General features: G+C 44.0%; 1 protein-coding gene across 1 annotated transcript in view; it reads right to left on the bottom strand.

The window, feature by feature from the left end:
* The window catches only part of Hmga2 (high mobility group AT-hook 2), a 114,880-nt gene that overhangs the window by 9,928 nt on the left and 87,002 nt on the right, over positions 1-17,950 (bottom strand). Inside the window, exon 4 of the mRNA XM_032913027.1 lies at positions 2,477-2,506. Within this exon, the coding sequence (XP_032768918.1) occupies positions 2,477-2,506 (30 nt within the window). The remainder of the gene's footprint in view (positions 1-2,476; positions 2,507-17,950) is intronic.

Genomic DNA, 17,950 nt, shown 5'->3' on the forward strand with positions numbered 1-17,950 from the left:
TATGTTATATATACAAAATAATATATAGCAAGTATACTATTCTTTACCGTATACTGTATTCTATTCTATACTATATATACTGTATACTATGTACTATCTACTACATATAGTATGTATAACATATAACACTCTCTCTATATATATATATATTGCACACATACATACATACATATACAGTCTACACTATAATACTCCACCATTGCACATGACTTTCATCTCACCTCTAACGTCTCACCTCTAACGTCTCCTTTTGTGTCTCTACTTTCCCTTACTCATGACTTTACATGTGCATCGACACTCTGCAGACATTTGCTCATTGAACAGGAGTTCAAACATCTCGCCATGGTTTTTTTGTTCTTTTCTCACTGAGCATCTTCATTCTCAGAAGCCCATCAGGATCACATAGAGGGTTCATAGAAAATATTCATGCAAAAGCCTTCAAACCGAGTCAGACAGAATGGATGGTGTGCATGGCCAGTGCTTGCTGGTGTTTTGAGACACATTCTCTAGGAAAACGGTGGTCTGGATAGGAAGCTTATACCAATTTCTGTGGCATAAAGGCTCTCACATAGAGAAACACAGGGTTCTAAAGAGATGCCCACAGTTGGCTCAGGGTTTAGGTGTTGATCGTATGAATCGCTCCTTAGCACAGCTGCAGTCGTCACCTCAGCTCTGCATTTCGCAGTTCTACTAAAGCACTGCTTTTTGTTCAATGCGTCTTCCCTACCATACCAAGAGCAGACTTGGGATCAATGCTTGCAAACCACAGAAGTCATTAATCTCTAGATCACAGTGCGATGGGGAAGCCTGTGGCATCCTCTGACTCAAATAGATATAGCCCTAGCCATTCCCTTCTCTGGATTTCTTCCTGATGAAGGATAGGAGGTTATCCTATCGTAGCGAGCATTTATTCACATTTTATTTAGTTAAATACTGTGTAAAGACACTGAATATTTTTAGTACTGCTCCAACCATGCTGGGCTTTAGGTTTGGAACAACAAAGTGATTTTTGATGCTGCCGTTCTATCAATAACAATGCATATACTTGTTTTATTTACTTCCCCTGTATCCTTACAGGTATTTGAAAAGTTTAGCTTTTCCAAACAATAGTTTCAGACAGGAGTACGTAGTTAGGGCTGCCTGCATGAAGTGAAGCAACATTCTTTCGAGAGAAAGCTTTCTAGGGAAACCAACATTTCTCTAGTGGTTTTTAATTATGTGAAGGAAGTCTACACAACTAGTTGAAAGAGAACCTTGTGACTCACGGCTACTGAGTGACTTACATTAATAGGTTCTACCTACATGCCCTAAATGTCTGTTCAAATCCAAACAGGAAGAAAACACCAGGCCTCCTTTTGTTCCTGATGCTGAGAGTCGAGAGCACGGGACCCCACGAATGCTCTGCAAAACGCTACCATTGGGTTATATCCCGACCCAGGACAGGCGCTCTTATACGTTCTTTGTTTATATCCTGGGAAATTGTGATTAATTTATACATGGTTATATCTTAAGTATTTATTTCTTCAACAAATATGAAATTCTATCTATGCTTCTATACATACACTGCAGCGTGGACGAGAAACTCCAGGCCTGTGAGCCAAAAGAACTAAGGGTACTTTTAATTCAATATTACCAAGTTGTGACTTTTTTTAAAAAGCAAGACTTAAGAGTTCTGGAATAGGGGACATTAATTTCCAGCTGATCATCCCCACTGGAGGCGTTCTAGGATATCAAATACTACAGAACGATTCAGCGATCAGCTATTTTCAGGCAAACATTAAGAGTCATTTACAACCTAGTAAGTTATGTATCAAGTCAAAGGGTTACAGACACAGTCAGGGGGAAAAGACAAAACTCAGCAGTTAAGAATTGGTAAAGCAACCTCATCACAGTTGCGCACGCTTTTATAATCCCAGCGCTTGAGAGGGAGAGGCAGGAGGATCTCTTGAGTTTGAGGCCAGCCTGGTCTGCAGACTGAGTTCCAGGACTCAGGACTACGTAGAAAGACCTTATCTCAAAACAGACAACAAACAAACAAACCCAAACACAAAGAATTGGTAAATCATACAATAAACTGAAATGTTGACTTACAGCCCCCACGTGATTTTATTTTGCACGTTACTGATGCTTCTTTTGCACCAAAGACCCTGGTGTTTTGCTATTGTTCTTATTTCCATTTATCCACAAGCAAACATGGCCGCCCTGACGTGCTAGTGGACTCGGGGGCCGGAACTCACCTTATCAGGTTTGGCAGGAAGTGCCTTAACCATCTGCGTTAGCTCACTGGCCCTGTCTGGGGTTTGTAATAATATAATCTCAGACTGTATTATCTTCCTGGCTCTGAAGGCTACAACAAATGTTCAATACTTTTTCGACATTGACACACTCAAAATAAGATAAAGGCTTGGAAGCCTTTCTCCATATGCATTTTGCTTGAGTTCTTTTGGGAGAAAAGTCATAAGGGATCATGTCTTACCTGAGCAGGCTTCTGAACAATTTGTTGTGGCTGAGGGAGAAAACAAACAAAAGAAGTGTTATGGTTTACAAGGAATCACAGGGAGGGCAAAACCTGAGTCCTCACCCACACCTTCAGTGTGGCTGTGGATCTGCAAAGCAAAGGAGAGAATTCAACATTCAGAAAGTTCATCTAAGTTAGAGCCTTTTCTCATAATCTCCACTTGTGAAGGAGTGACAGTCCAGGCTCTTTAATACTCGTTATATCTATTTGTGACCACTCCATTAGGGCTGCCCACCTTCCTAGTCAACCCCCCTGAGACTAATTTACCATCAATCTGCCTTCTGTTACCCAAATTAGCTTGTTTCAGACATTTCATATTGTAAGAATCATGTGACAGGTTCTTGTGTGTCCTCTCCTCTCCTCCCCTCCTCTCCTCCCTTCCTCTCCTCTCCTCTGTCCCCCCCCCCCACCTCCTCCACCTCTCCCTCTCCTTCTCCCTGTCCTTTAGTTTCCAAGTGAGGAGAGTAAGTCATTTGGTAATATCCGAGATGACTAATCTTAACTGGATTTACAATCTCCCTGGGTATGTCTGTGAATGTGTTTCCAAAAAGGGTTAGCTGAAGAGAGAAGACCAACCCTGAAAGTGGCAGCACCATCCCACTGTCTCTGTTCCGGACTGAATGAAACAGGAGCAAGGAAGTTGGGCAACCAGGCTCACCTCTCTCTGCTTCCGGAGTGAGTAATGTCAGCTGCCTCAGGCTCCTGCTGCCCTTGCTTCCCACCATGACCGACTGTGTATCCTCGAACTGTAAGCCCAACCACATCTTTTCTATCTTTTGTAACCAAATTGGGAAACTAACTCCCATGGTGTCAGCAGTTAATTGTTTTGTATGCCAAGTAGTACTTTTATATTTTACCTATCTGGATGCTCATTAGTTGGTGTATATTTGGGCTGTCTCCACTTCTTGGCTACTATCAGCATCTCCTATGAGCTTTTAAACACATGCTTTACTGTGGTATGTTTTCATTACTGTGGATAACCTAGGGGTGGTACTGCTGAGTGACAGTGGCAACACTCTAACCCCCACCTGATTTGAGCCGTGGCCAGATGGGTTTCCAAAGCAGGCACACTGTTTTATAGACCCACTAGTGGCGTAGGGGAGTTCTAACTTTTTCCACATATGTGTCAGCACCTGTTACTGTCTGTCATTCTTACTCTCGACCCCCAACTGGAAAGTTAAATGCCATTGCTTCAATTTGAATTTCCTTTACCCTAAATTACAGGAAGCATCTTTCTTGTGCTTACTAGTCATCCATTTAGCTTCTGTAAAGAAATGTGTATTCAAAGCCTTCGCTCATTAAAAAAAAAAACAAAAAACAAAAAAAAAAACATCTTTTTTCAACATTGAGACCTGTGCTGGGTAGTTTTAGGTCAATTTGACACAGGTTAGAGTCATTTGAGAGGTGGAAACCTCATTTGAGAAAATGCCTCCATGATATCAGGCTGTAGGCAAGCCTGTTGATCATTTCCTTAATCTGTGATTGTCGGGGAAGGACCCAGCCCATTGTGGGTGGTGCCATTCCTGGTGGTCCTGGGTTCTATAAGAAAGCAGGCCAAGGAAGCCATGGGGAGCAAGCCAGTAGGCAGCACCCCTCCATGGCCTCTGCATCAGCTCCTGCCTTTAGGTTCCTGCTCTGTTTGAGTTCCTGTCCTGGCTTCCTTCAGTGATGAACTGTGCTGTGGACGTGTGAGCTGAATAAACCCTTCCCTCCCCAGCTTGCTTTTGGTCGTGGAGCTTCGTCACAGCAGTAGAGACCCTGACTAAGACAAGTCCCAAGGGTTCTTCGGATGCTCTGGGTATGGGCCTTTCTCCTCCTATGTGAATCCATCTGCCTTTGTGACAGTGTCCTATGAATATCTATTCTCATATCTATGTCACTGTATTCACTCTTCTCGAGTGAAGCTTCTGAGATCTTTCCGCAGCCTGAATTAATGACCCAATCAAGTTACAGACATTACTGTTCTTCTTCAGTGGTACAAAAGATGGATTCGAAGTCCGTGACCTTTGGTCGACAACATGGTTACGTCTGATTATAAGCCCTGTTAATTCCTGAAGTTTACAAATATAACCGAGCCACCTTGACTCAGAGATTCAAGCAAAGGAAATGAAGTTGCCCCAGGCCTTCAGAAACACAGGAGGTGGGCTAAGATGCACTGTGTTCAAAATACAGAACGTCTCTTAAGGAACTGATGTTTTTCTTGGATCTCGAAAATATGTAAAATTAGCAGAGTATATTTTTTTAAAGATGGATGGTAATTAAAATAAGAAAGGAGACATTGGCAAGATATTTTCACTTAAAAAAAAAAAATAAGGGTCTAACTCATGACTTTAATCCGCAGTAGAGATAACATCATCAAAGCCCAGGTTTTGAGATGAGGTTTTTTTTTTCCCCTAGGCGGACTTGAACCCAGGAAGTACAGGGCTCCATGCTTCTTAGGATTCAAAAGCGTGTGCTGAGAGAGTGCTCATTTTCAAAAGGTCACTTTTAAGAAGAGGCTGCCTTTCTCCTCCTTTCTCCTGCCGCTTCCACCTGCACACTTACTCCCAGACCGTTTCCAAAGCACACACATTCACGCAGGCTGTCTGGCTCCTGCCGCTCACCAGCCCCCTCCTTTTTTGGCTGAGGAGCTCCATTCATGCGAGTCCTGTACAGCGCGTCTCAATGAGACTCCGAGAGGGCTGCCAGCTCACCCAATTTTCCATGAATTAGGTCCTGACACTTCAGTGAGGGGAAAAGACAATGTCTGAACTTTTGCCAGCCTTGGCTCCCGGCCTAGTTCATGTCACAGACCTTCTCCCGGCTACACTTAGACACAGCACTTCATACTTCTCAGACCACCAAACAAACAGGCCCTTGAATGCCTTCAACACTGGTTGTGGTTAAGGCTGCTGGGATGTTTTCCCAGCCTCTGGCACCCATTTGCTCCAGACTGTGCCCAGAAAGTTTTGTTGTTGTTGCCGCCGCTCTTCTTGTTATTTTGTTGCCACTGCTGTTCTTCTTGTTATTTTGTTTTGTTTTTATTTTTATGAATGGCTTCAGTGAGAAAAACACAGACCAAATCATAATACTACCGCCATTCATAAAAACAGAAAGGAAGTAAACTGCCAGCTGGAAGCTTTCTGGGCAACAAACTGCAAGTTCCTTATCTGCCTCGCAGCATCGCTTAGCTCAGAACTGAGTGTTGAGACAGGGAGGCGGGGTTCTTACCATTCCTGGAAGCCAACGCACACTGGCCACTGCGTCTTCCTCAGGACCGAATGATGACTGCTTATTAATCTCTACACTGTTTTCATACATCTCAATAAATATATAATATTGCATGCATACATAGACACCCTATAGAAAGGTGAAAATCATTTCTATTTTTAACACCCAACCCTCTCTTCAGGGAAGGTATGTGTCTCATTGCTTTTATTTTCTCACCAGGAAACTAAGGCATAGAAACTTTCATCTTCCTGAAACGGAAACAACCTGAACTGATTAATTCTCTCTCCTGAGGAAACCCCTTCACTTCCACAGAACAAAGAGGTCCAGTCTAGAGCCAGCCCAAAAGGAAGTGCTTTCTAACCTACTTGGGGTGGGGTTCACTCTCCTCTGTGTATCTCTCAGGAGCCCCCAGGGGCAGTCACTACGAGGGGTGGCGGGTGGGGGAGCCCTGCTAGGTCAGCTCTTAGGTGTTGATTCCAATAATTAATAGGACCCTTTGAGGTCCAGGTTTCCCACCTCACTTGGAGAGTCTTCTCTTTCTAATCGTGGAAGAACTCTGTGAAATGTTTTCAAAGGCATGGATTCTATAATGATTGTTTTCTTCCAGAGGCAGCAACATCTTTCAAGGTGTTCAGACAATTCCAACAGTCCTCTTTCTGCTGAGTGTGTACGCACAACAGACTTGTTAGTGGAGGCATTTGGCTGGTATTCAGCCTTTCCATGAATGGAGAATTAGAATTCACCATAAGAGACTGACACCTTTCACAGAGCTTGTGTGAACACCCCCTCATTTAGAGTCTAGGTGCATGTGTACGTGTGGCGTCTCTGTTCACCTGTGTGTGCAATGCACAGGTGTGTTCATATGGAGTCTAGATGCATGTGCATGCGGGGTCTAGAGGCATGTGTATGTGTGGCATATATGTTCACCTATGTGTGCACACGCACATGTGTGTGGATGTGGAGTCTAGACGCATGTGTATGTGTGACATCTCTGTTCACCTGTGTATGTACATAGAGTCTAGATGCATGTGTAGTCTTTTATTTTTTTCCTCATAGAAAGGTTTAATGAGAGAAGAAGAGTAGAAAAAGAGAGGAAAGGCCAGCCATGGGCACGGGGAGGAAAGGGGGGATAGGGAGGTAAGAGAGAGTAAGAGTGCATGTGGTGTCTAGATGCCAATGTTAGGTGCCTTCTATCTGAATACATTTTTTCACACTTACATATTTTATGTCTGCATTCATGCACAGAGGCTCATATATGGCTGCAGTCACATATATGAGGTTAGAGGACAACTTGTGGGAATCAGTTCTCTTTTACCATGTAGGTCCCAAGGGACTCAAACTGTCCATCCGTCTTGGCAGCAAGAAGTCTTTATCCGTCAGCTGCATGCATGGCCAGCCCTCTGTCTTACTTTCTGAGGCAGGGGCTTTCAATCAACCTCACTTATTTGGCTGGGCTGGCTGACCACCACCTTCCAGGGATCCATCCGTCTGTCTGCCTGCCCAGCGCTGGAGTCAGGGCTGTGAGCCGACACGCCTGGCTTTTATGTGAATGCTACAGGTCTAGAAGTTGTGACCTTGGACATATGCTTCAGTCACTTTACTCACTGACCCATCTCCCTGGACTCCAAACTTCTAAAATTCAACTCAGAAAGAAAAACCATCACCATCCCCACCAAGAGCAACATCAAGAAACTTAGACGAAATGCTTTGTATTAATGGGACATGATCCTGTCAAGACAGAGAGGGGGCTCTCTAAAGCTTTAGCGTACAGCTGCCGTACCGCTTAGCTTATCCAGGGCTACGTCAACCTGAACCCAAAGCAAAGAAATAACTGTGTTGACATCCACATAAACAGCTTAGGGGTCTGAATCCCATGACACTGTAGAACAAATATGAAAAAGGAAATGGTGTATTTTGGAGATTCAGAGACCCATACAGCAATGGAGCAAAGGGCAAAGTAGGTTTTTGTTTGTTTGTTTTGTTTTGTTTTTTCCTTCTTGGACACATGGTTTCTTTCACTGTATACCTTTGGTTGGCCTGGAACTTGCTATGAACACCAGGCTGGTCTTAAACTCAGAGATCTGCCTGCTCCTGCCTCTCAAGTGTTGAGATAAAAAGGCAGATACCACCACACTTGGCGTATACATGGCGTCTATGTTTATGAGAGGAGATAATGTGGTTACTTTCATTATATTTTACTTTCACAAAAGATTTAGAAATCAATACTTGTTTCATTGACTTAAAAAACATTGTTTCTGGTCTTACACTGAATCATGTAACATTTTAAATTATTTACCTATTTACTTACTTGGGGGGGGGCAGGGGACAAGGTCTTATGTAGCCCAGGATGTCCTCAAATTCACTGTGTAGCTGGGGCAGATTTTGAATTCTACTGTGTACCACAATGCCACACCCAGCTCTGAAATGGCTTTAGAGCTTCATCTGGTGACCTGGTTATAGGATTTCCTAGAAGCTCCATAGCATGTAGTCACAGAAACGGAATTTTAAAAGCCGAATCACGGTGTTAGGCATTTCCTTTCCTAAAGGATAAATTTATTGGTAGTCTCCCATTTCTCCAGAACTACAAAGGGATGATGGTTTATGAGCTGGGAGCCCTGTGGTACTCAGCTGACTCATTTCTCTCCTGGACCCTGAAATTCAGCACTGTTTTCTTGGCACCGACGTGCAGCTGACTTCAGCTGCAGTGTGATTCTCCTTAGAGGAGGCTTAATATTCAATCGGAGAAATGTTAACTATTCCCGATCGAGTTAGCTTGAATCGTGAAAACATTTTCAACTCTGGTGGAAGTGAATTCTTCCTTTTCCACATTCTCTCGCATCCTGGCTTTTCCCAAGGATGCCTTCCTGTTGGCCCTTCCCTAGTTTTCTGTGCATCCGTGACTCTTTTTTTAGAATCCGTGAATTACGAGGTCTCCGCTCCTATTTCAGAAAAGCCATGTGGCTGGCTTCCCAACTTACTCAACTCCAAACCAGAGTGGAACTTTACGTCAACCCCGGAATTATCTACCTTGGCGTCTCCAACAGGCCGTCTGTCACACTACGACGACACATTTTTAGCCTAGGACTGTCAGGCGTTGTCTAGGGGCATAGCTCTGAACCCTGCTTCCTCACGTCACCGAACCAGAGCGTCTTTAATTATAACTCAGGTGAGGTGATGACTGAAGTGGCTTAATTTTGTATTTCCACTGCCCAGATGGCAACTGTACAATACGTATTTAATGAAGTGATTTAAGGCACGTGGGCCCAACATAAACCTCACAATGGCCACCTGAAGTAGTAACATTCAGTTTCACACGTGTAGGCGATATGACTTTCAGAAAGCCCGAAGGGCACTTGTTAGGCAGTCCCAGTTCTAGCCCAGAGTACCTGGTCCACATCCCCATCTCCATACCACATGGCCCCGGGGTAGACCTTTTGGGCAATCATTCAGTTTACACCTATTTTAATTTTTAAAAAAAATGAAAGTCAGTGTTTTGGCAACTTGCTTGAAAAGTTATGATTTAAAGAATATATAACTAAAATACTTCTGAGACCATTGTTTCATGAGGGGAAAAGATGGCCAAATGAGAAAACTGTATTTTAAAGTAACAATTTTTTTAAAGGTCAGGATTAGAAAGAACGTCTCCAATATATTTTAAGGAGAAATCAGCATTAGAAAACTAATTTCTTTTATAGTAACTGTTTGGCTAAGAAGAGTTCTTTGTCATTATAAGTTCAAGATGTCAAGGCAGGCACAATGGTACACGCTTACAATCTCAGACCTAGGAAGGCTGAAGCAGGAAGATCCTTAGTTTGAGGCTAGTTTAGGCTACATGAGAAGGCTCAAGTGTTTTACAAATCAAATAGCATCCTGTTTCTCCTTAGACTTCTAGGAAAATAGAAATTCCACCTCATTAAATATGACTAGCTACAACCCTATCTTAATCTTTTTATTTCTCTCTTATTCCTCACGTAAGCCTTCGACTGCAAAGGTACTTGTGATAAACACTAGTGAATTATTTATTACCTTGTCTTACTTTTGGTTGTCACTTGCTCTTATATTTGATTATAGAACGAATGCTATACATTTTATGGTATGTACAACATAGGAAGTGTAAGACAGAGCTTCTACAATGATGGAGTTTATAATCTCATGTTTTATTGTGTGGAACTAAAGTGTCAGGCAGGATGAAGATGCTTGCCCTCTCTACGGATGCCGTACAGAAGCTCATCCATCCTCAGACTGTTATCATCTCGCTCCTATGGCTTCCTATGAAGAGATGCGTAAGTTTCTTGCCTTTAATCCCTTGTCCTTCATGGTCTCTGTACTCACTTGCTGATGCCACTGGGAATGTGCCCACCCATGACACTTAATTTTTACCCATGGTACATTGCTTTGCTACACAGAAGAAGTTATTTAGAACACCTCATTTTGAGCCCGCTTATACATATAATGTTTATGCATATTTATATCTGACGGGTCTCAAATAAATCAAAGAAAATGACTGTTGGCTTTGGGAATGCAAGGGAACCCCAACTCCAGCTGACTAGCAAGGATATATTTTTTCAGATATAGCCAGCAAATTGATGACATACCTTCTCCAGTGATAAATTCTGTGAGTCAGAAGTTGCTCAGAGTCTTGTCTTTCTACCCTGTTTTCTTATATCTTCCCTCTTTTCCCTCCCCCTCCCTCCCTCCCTCCCTCCCTCTCAGAACCACAAGAATAAGAGGTGATGCTTCAGTAATGAAATGTCCAGCCAAGCAGTGGTTCTCAACCTTCCTTTAATACAGTTCCCCTTGTTGTGGTGACCCCAGACCACAAAATGATTTTCATTGCTATTTCATAACTGTCATTTTGCTACTGATATGAATCGTAGTATAAATATTTGATATGCAGGGTATCTGATATGCAACCCTCTGTGAAGGGATCAATTGATCCCTAAAGGGGTCAAGACCCGCAGGTTGAGAACGGCTAAGCCAAAGGAAGAAAAAACAAACAAACAAACAACACCACTAACATGTTCTTCCTTCATGCTGAACTAATTTCCCTGTCGGGCAACAGGACCAGTTCCTGCAAGTTAACCCATTCCCGATTCTTGAGAAAGATCACTTTGTGTCCCCAAACAATAACCGGAAGGGAGGCAAAGGGGACGAGTTTGGGTTTGTTCAATTGGCTTTCACTGTACTGGCCTGTCCGTGGTGGCTGGTGGGAACCCCTCCCTGGCTCTGAAATTAAAGCACAGGCTTGTCCTTGTGTGTTGCTTTGCCCTGCGTTTGTGGGCTGTGTCTGATGAGGTAGACCAGTCCTCTTTTTACACTGTACAGATGTCAGCTTTACAGTTACCGTGAGATAGATGGCTTTCCTGGCTTGTCTGGGCTATCTCTGGAAACTCAGCCGAGTCCATTCGCTTCGCCATGGACTGAAGAGTGAAGCCATTCCTGACACCCAGTGCCTCTGTCACGCTGTGGTTTATTGTCCCCACAAGAGTTCCAGAGGTGACCGGTAGTAAGTAAATTAATAATGCTAAGCTTCTGCCCACACTCAGGAATCGGACAGTGCTGACAGGCTTTTAATGGGAGTCAACCGGAGTTCTGCTCAGTTACACGGAAGAAGAGCAGAACCCCAGGGTGTGTAGGGGGCCCCCTGAGCCCGCGATAACTGCTCTCTTTGTTTTAGGCTGCTCTTCCGACTCCCTGTCAGTTCAGCTGGGAGGATCCCAACTGTATGAACAAGTTGTCTATTGAAATGAGATGCTTGTCTCCCTACGAACGCTGTGGCGTAAAGTCCTTGGCTCTAGATAACACACACTCTGGTATGTCTGGACTTGCTGCCAGCTACGTGTACGCACCTCTGATCTTGGAGGGAGTGTTAGTGCTGTAACTTTTTTTTTTTTTTTAAATAAAGGAAGGAGGTTGAGGAGGCACTGATTGTGTTTGCTTTTTCAGGATGTGGAAGCCGGTTAGGTTGTGCTAACAAGGCAACCTTTTGGGCCTTGGGGTAGGGCTGGGATTCCGTCCAAGAAACTCAACTGACTTTGCAAAGTTTGGAGGGTATACTATCTTGGTACCCGGAGTTCTACTGGGAACGGACTTCCAAGATAGTGTTCTAAGATGCAGTTTCGGAATAAGAAAAGACCAGAGGTGGGGTCTGGGACTCACTCGGCACAAGGAGTATGTACGGCTCCTTAAGGAACTTAAATGTCACTTTCCTCATCGGTGTAATGTGGATGCCTCACTGGCTTGTTGGGGGTAACTAAATTGGAAGTCACTAAAGTGCACAGTGCAACTGCGGGCGGTAGGAATGTAATAAACACCACTTAATAGCACTAGGGCGGGTGGCCGCTGCAGGGGCGGTGCGGGTAGCAGCAGCGGCAGGGGGGGTAGCAACAGTGTTTATGATTTCATTGTTCAGTATCAAAGACCTTGGTGGCACCCTTGGGAGTGATCCCAGGGCTCTGCAGGACGCACTTAGAGTGCACACAGTCCTCCCATTTAAGGTTAGCCACTGGAGCCTTGTCATTGTTGCGGCCTTTAGGATTCTGGTTTTCAGCCTTCCAGGAATATTCATGGCCACCAAAACAGAGTGTTTCGTGTGCTTTGTTCGGCACCCCCCCCCCAGGACTATGGAAGTTCCCCTTGTATTGTGTGATGCAAAGTTCAGAGACGCACAGTTCAGAGATATTATCCAGACTGACTTCCTTCATTCAGCACTGGCCTGGTTATTTAAAGCACCCAATTAGTGGACAGAGCTGCCCTCCCCAATTAATCTTAAGGAAAGGGGAATAATGAATGAGGTCTCTCTCTCTCTCTCTCTCTCTCTCTCTCTCTCTTCTCACACACACACACACACACACACACACACACACACACACACACAGAGAGAGAGAGAGAGAGAGAGAGAGAGAGAGAGAGAGAGAGAGAGAGAGAGCCTTGTATTCACAGTATTCAGAGGAATCAGTACTTAATAGTAAACCTGCTGGTTAACAGTGGCTCACAAACTACATCTGACCTATGGGTTCTGTTTATCAATGGATCTAGTCAGTAAACACTGAAGTAGTATGCATTAGGCATCAATGAGAATTCCCTGAAGCTTTTTCCTAGTACTGCTATAACATGATACTGCAAGAATGTAGCCCCCGAAGCACCCAGCGCCTGCCTGCAAGGCTCAGCTTCAAGTCTTTCCTGTTCTCCTACCTGTAACACTCGGGGCGGGGGGTGTCTGGGAAAGAGAGGCGGTCTTCAAAATGTACCACTGTAGGGGATTTCTTTTTTTTAAAAAAACCATTTATTTATTTATTATGTATACATCATACAGCTTTCTGCCTGCATGTATGCAACTACAGGCCAGAAGAGGGCACCAGACCTGATTATAGGTGGTTGTGAGCCACCATGTGGTTGCTGGGAATTGAACTCAGGACCTCTGGAAGAGCAGACAGTGCTCTTAACCTCTGAGCCATCTCTCCAGCCCGGGGATTTCTTTAGAAAGAAGCATGCATGTTATTAAGTTTCTTGCTGGAGAGATGGCTCAGCTATTAAGGGCACCTACCGCTCCAGCAAAGGGTCTGGGTTCGGTTCCAAGTACCCACACCAGGGCAGCTCACTAATGCCTCTAACTCCAGCTCTAGGGGAGCTGACACCTCTGCTGGCTTGGCGGGGTTACTGTCTGCTGGGCTTCCTGTAAGAGACAGCTCTTTCCCAGTCTGCTCTGCAGTGCCCTCATTCAGAGAATGGCTGCTTAGTTACCTCTGAGTGGCTGAGTCTGTCTCCTGAAAACCGTATGGCTTCTCAGGCTCATTCCAGGTCAGCTAAGAGAATGCAAGAAGTCAAGTGTGACAACTGCCAGGCTGCCAGGTAGGGGACTTTCAGTTCCAGTCCTTCAGCCTATATGTAGGTCACATTCGACTTGCAAACCTCCAGTTATATGAGGAAGGTCACATGTCAGCAAAAAAGCTCTCTATGGCACTGGGAAAAACAGGGCCATGACGAAGCATGGTAAAACTTCAGGGGGCCAGGGGTCTTCTGAAGGCAAGCTTTGCATTCTCCGGGTATGGCCACCACATATTAGACAGTAAAACGCAGAATGCAAACATGCCAGTGGGCTGCACGGGACAAACGGAACCACTCGGTGGCGTGAACTCCAGTAGTTCTCTAATGAGAAGCAAAAACAAAGTATAAAATGGTGCTAACTCTATTAACCGATGTGGGCATTGCTATAATACTGAGAAAAATGAGCACAGGTCACGGGACTCCTACAATGCTAGTTTTACCCTCTCTATAATTTCTGAACGCTCAGAAAGCCGCCACTGTGAGAAGCTGTGCCCCGTTTACTGGGCTGTGCTCTCCCAGAATGCTCACTTTTCTTAAAACGCTCATGCCACATTCTCTTTAGGTGGCTTTTTTTTAGGAGAGGTGAGGATTCTCTTCTCTCTGAAGGGGTGGCGTGAATACATAGGTAATTTTGTAAACCATGTGTGGGGAATTTGAGCAGCTGACAATACTTAGAAACCATTCAGGAATAACCACACTGTCAGAAAGAATGTTAGCAAAAGAAGCGGAAGTGTGGGATGTGATGGTTGATCTGCAGGGTCAGCTGAAGTGACCATCACCAGGGAAATATACTTCTAGGTCTCTGTAAGGGCATCTCTCAAGACCTTTCATGAGGAGGAAGAGCACTCTGAAAGCTGGTGGTGCCATTCTATGGGCTAGGGTCCTTGGCTGAAGGAAAAGGGAGGGGAGAGAACAGGAGGACCCCTCTTTCCATTTCTCGGTTGCAGCCATGATTGTTCTACTTCATGGGCCCTAGGCTGTTCCTTTCACTTGAGAACCTGGACACCCAAAGCCAAGAAACAGTTGAAAAGTGAGACTAATTCAACGACACAATATTTAACTAGCTGATCCAAGAGCCAGGGACTCAGACAAGCCTCAGTGTCTTGGATTTGGTATGTATTTCAGTTTGCTATTGATGGTGTCAGTGTTCCCCCATCAGCTAATAGATCCCATGTTCGAAACTGTAGAGGGAAAAAAAACCACCTATAGACGTTTCATTGGCAATTTGTATGCTAAAGATGCTGTGAGCGTTTGGACACACTGGGATAGATATGTAGACCTCCCCGCCCACAAACATGTATATTCATAGACGCATAGCTGTTAACTCTGTTGGCTCCTGGCTCCCGTTCTTGTAGCCCTTGATAAACAGGAGAGTTATAATCATATAAAAGGTCTTTATAGGAGTGAAACTCTTTCAACATTGGATTGCTTTATATCGTTGTGAGACAGTGGTTTAGGAGGAAAAAAAGAAGGAAATTCCAAGATGTGAATGGTATTTAGACCTCTTAATTTTTTTTTCCTTCAAAGGAAGAGATTTAAAAAAAAAAGAACAAAATCATGTTTTCCTATCCAGCGCAATGGCATGCAGAAGGACCATGGGCAAGAAAGTAATGTTGCAAAGACTAAATAGAAGAGCCCAGTGCCTCTTGCCCCTTTCAGGGAACATGTGGGTCTAAAAGAAGGAAAATCCAGTAGCTATAAAAACAACAACAACAACAACAACAAAAAAAAAAAACCAAAAATACAAAAAACAAAAGCATTTCGTTTGATGCTGAACAAAAAGCAAGCTTGAAAATTTGGGGCTGCCGCACAAGTGAATGAAGAAGACAGATGTCTCTCCCTCCAGCGCAGCTCAGATCCGCCATCTCAGGGGCCTCATGCTAACTCTGCACGAGGATGCTAAGTATCAAAACACCCAGCTAACAGCAAAGCTCGCCAGTAAACCTTCCTTTTCTCAAAGCCTTAAACAAATAGTGATGCCTTGTTCACTTGCCCTTTCTTTCTTTCCCTTCCCAAGTTACAAAATTCAAGGTGATACATAAGATTTATGCCATTAAAAAAACCAAAGATATTGATTATTTCACATATAGAACTTTGGTCACCTTTTCCTTTCCCAAAGTCAGTTTCTGTTATTGATTTTTCCCAAAGGTTAGGAACAATATATCAAGGAAATATTACCTAATACTTGGGGCTTGCATAGGAAACTTGCATTTCCGCTTTTCATTCTTTGAGAGGAGGAAATAGGCTATTTAGTTATTTCGGAGGCACAGAGTCTGCAAAGGGGCTGGCAGGAGGAGAGACAGTCAGGGTACCTCTTCAGGCTGAGTGTCACGGACTGTGTAATTTCAGCAGGCAAAAGCAGAGAGAGCTTATATGAGCGCTGGCTCCCCCAAGCTCTCTCCTCTGCACCCATTAGAGTTGGAAGTGAGCCAGGCCTGCAGAAGGGCAGGTGTGGGCACATTTTTCAGTCTTTTGTAGACAGTCCCGGAAGGACTGGGGTGGTGGTGTTGGCCATGCCCTTTGACTTAACTCCAGGAGTGAGGAGGAGCAAACAGGAGAACCCTGTCTAGAGGTCGGTAGACCCCTTTCAGAGATTTATTTACAAACCAAGGAAGAGTGAAGATAGATTACTTCCTACTGTCCAGCCACAGGAAAGACGCATCTGTGCAGACATAGGACATACATCAGAGAACAAAGGAGCTCCTGGAGGCACCTCTTTCTTAGAAGCATCTGACTATGTCAGGACTCACACACAATACCGTGGGCTCCGGAAATGGCCTCTGCCGGTTTAGCTTCTCTGAACTGTCACCCCCGTCCATCTTTCGAGATTTTCTTTCACCTATGGACCATAGAACAATTTCTGTTTCCTACCCAAACACCTTACACTTTGGTGCATGCTACGTCCTGAACTTTACCAAAGTTCATTTAATGGATCAGCGACTTACTGAGGCAAGGGCAGCCAGCCAGTTTAGCCAGCAGCTCAGTGACTTGATTGAATAGTCTCCTCCAAGTCAGCTTTCAGCTGAGTTTTGTATAAAATGGACTAGAAGCAGGCATTCCTCAGAGTGCTTGACAGAAATGGCTTGAAATACCTTGAAGATTTATTTCCCAGTGTGGATTAGCTACTTCAATATACATCCTTTTAGAAAGATCTAATTGAAATAGATTTTGTTTTTACAAAAGAAAAAGAAAGAACGAAAGAAAAAGGAAAGAAAAGAAAATCAAACCAAGGTGAGTGTTTAAAGTTAGCAACATCTTCCTAGGATCTGGGAGGGGTTGGGAGAAGGAAAAGAATATGACCAAAATGCACAGCATGAAAAATCCTTTTAATTCAAAGCAATTAGCAATGTCTTCCGTTTGTCTTCAGATGTGAAGATGTGGTGGTGGGGGTGGGGGGTGAGCTCCGAAAGGAAAGCAATCTTCGCTTTCCATAGCAGGTGTGTTGAGGGCACCACCTCCCCACCTCCACAAGGGAGATGGGGACCTGAGGTAGCCTGGTCAGAGTTGCTCACAGCCCCCTCCCTCTAAGGTTGACATAGGAAATGACTCCAAGAGCAGAGAAGTGGAAGACCCTTGTAGGCTCAGTGTTCAAGACTATACAAAAACTAGGATCATTCCCTGGATGTTTTGTTTTAGATTCTGCAAGTTTGTGGTACACGGTCCAAGTTTAAATTTTTAAAAATTTAGAAAATGCAAAAGCTTAAAGTAAATGAGGGGTTGGGTTGTTTGGTTTGAAGGTCAGAATGTCTGTGACTGGGTCCTGTCAGCGAGGAAGGAAGGGAAGGAGGAAGAGGATATTCATGAATGACATCCAATGAGTTCTAGCTTCTAAGTGGAGAATCAGAAGACACTTGCACTAATCTAGTAAAGACATTTGAAAAACCCACATCACAAGGAAAAATCCCAGCTTCTAACCCATTTTCTGTTCCAAAGTCTCTCTGAAGCATTAAGCAAATCTCTTAAGTTCTCTGGCTTTCACTTCTCCCTTGCGAATGGAGATCACTCTCCGATTCTGCAAAGCGCAGATTTTTGTTCCTTAATTACCAGGTCACTTCAAAGGGCTGGTTCTTTTCAGTGTGCTTTATGGACCGGGCGGCAGAACTGAACAGCAGAAGGACCCAAAAGGTATACAGGCTGTTTAGGGAACACCCCACAGTCCATACAGGGTCATGATTCCTTTCACAGGGCTTAGATGGTACCGCACCGGAGGACATTTTGAGAAACCATTTTGTGTTTCTCACACACAAGGGAAACCAATTCAGTTCCTCTAAGTATGGTAGTCATTCTGAAGTGAGGGAAGAAGAAGCCATTTGTAAAAAGTAATTTTTTTTTTTTTTTTTAGGTCTGGATCAAAGGTTGGTTCCAAACCTATGCTATTTTTTTTCTTTTAAAATT

The sequence above is a fragment of the Rattus rattus genome, chromosome 1 (assembly GCF_011064425.1).
Source record: "Rattus rattus isolate New Zealand chromosome 1, Rrattus_CSIRO_v1, whole genome shotgun sequence".
In the NCBI taxonomy this organism is placed as follows: Eukaryota; Metazoa; Chordata; class Mammalia; order Rodentia; family Muridae; genus Rattus; species Rattus rattus.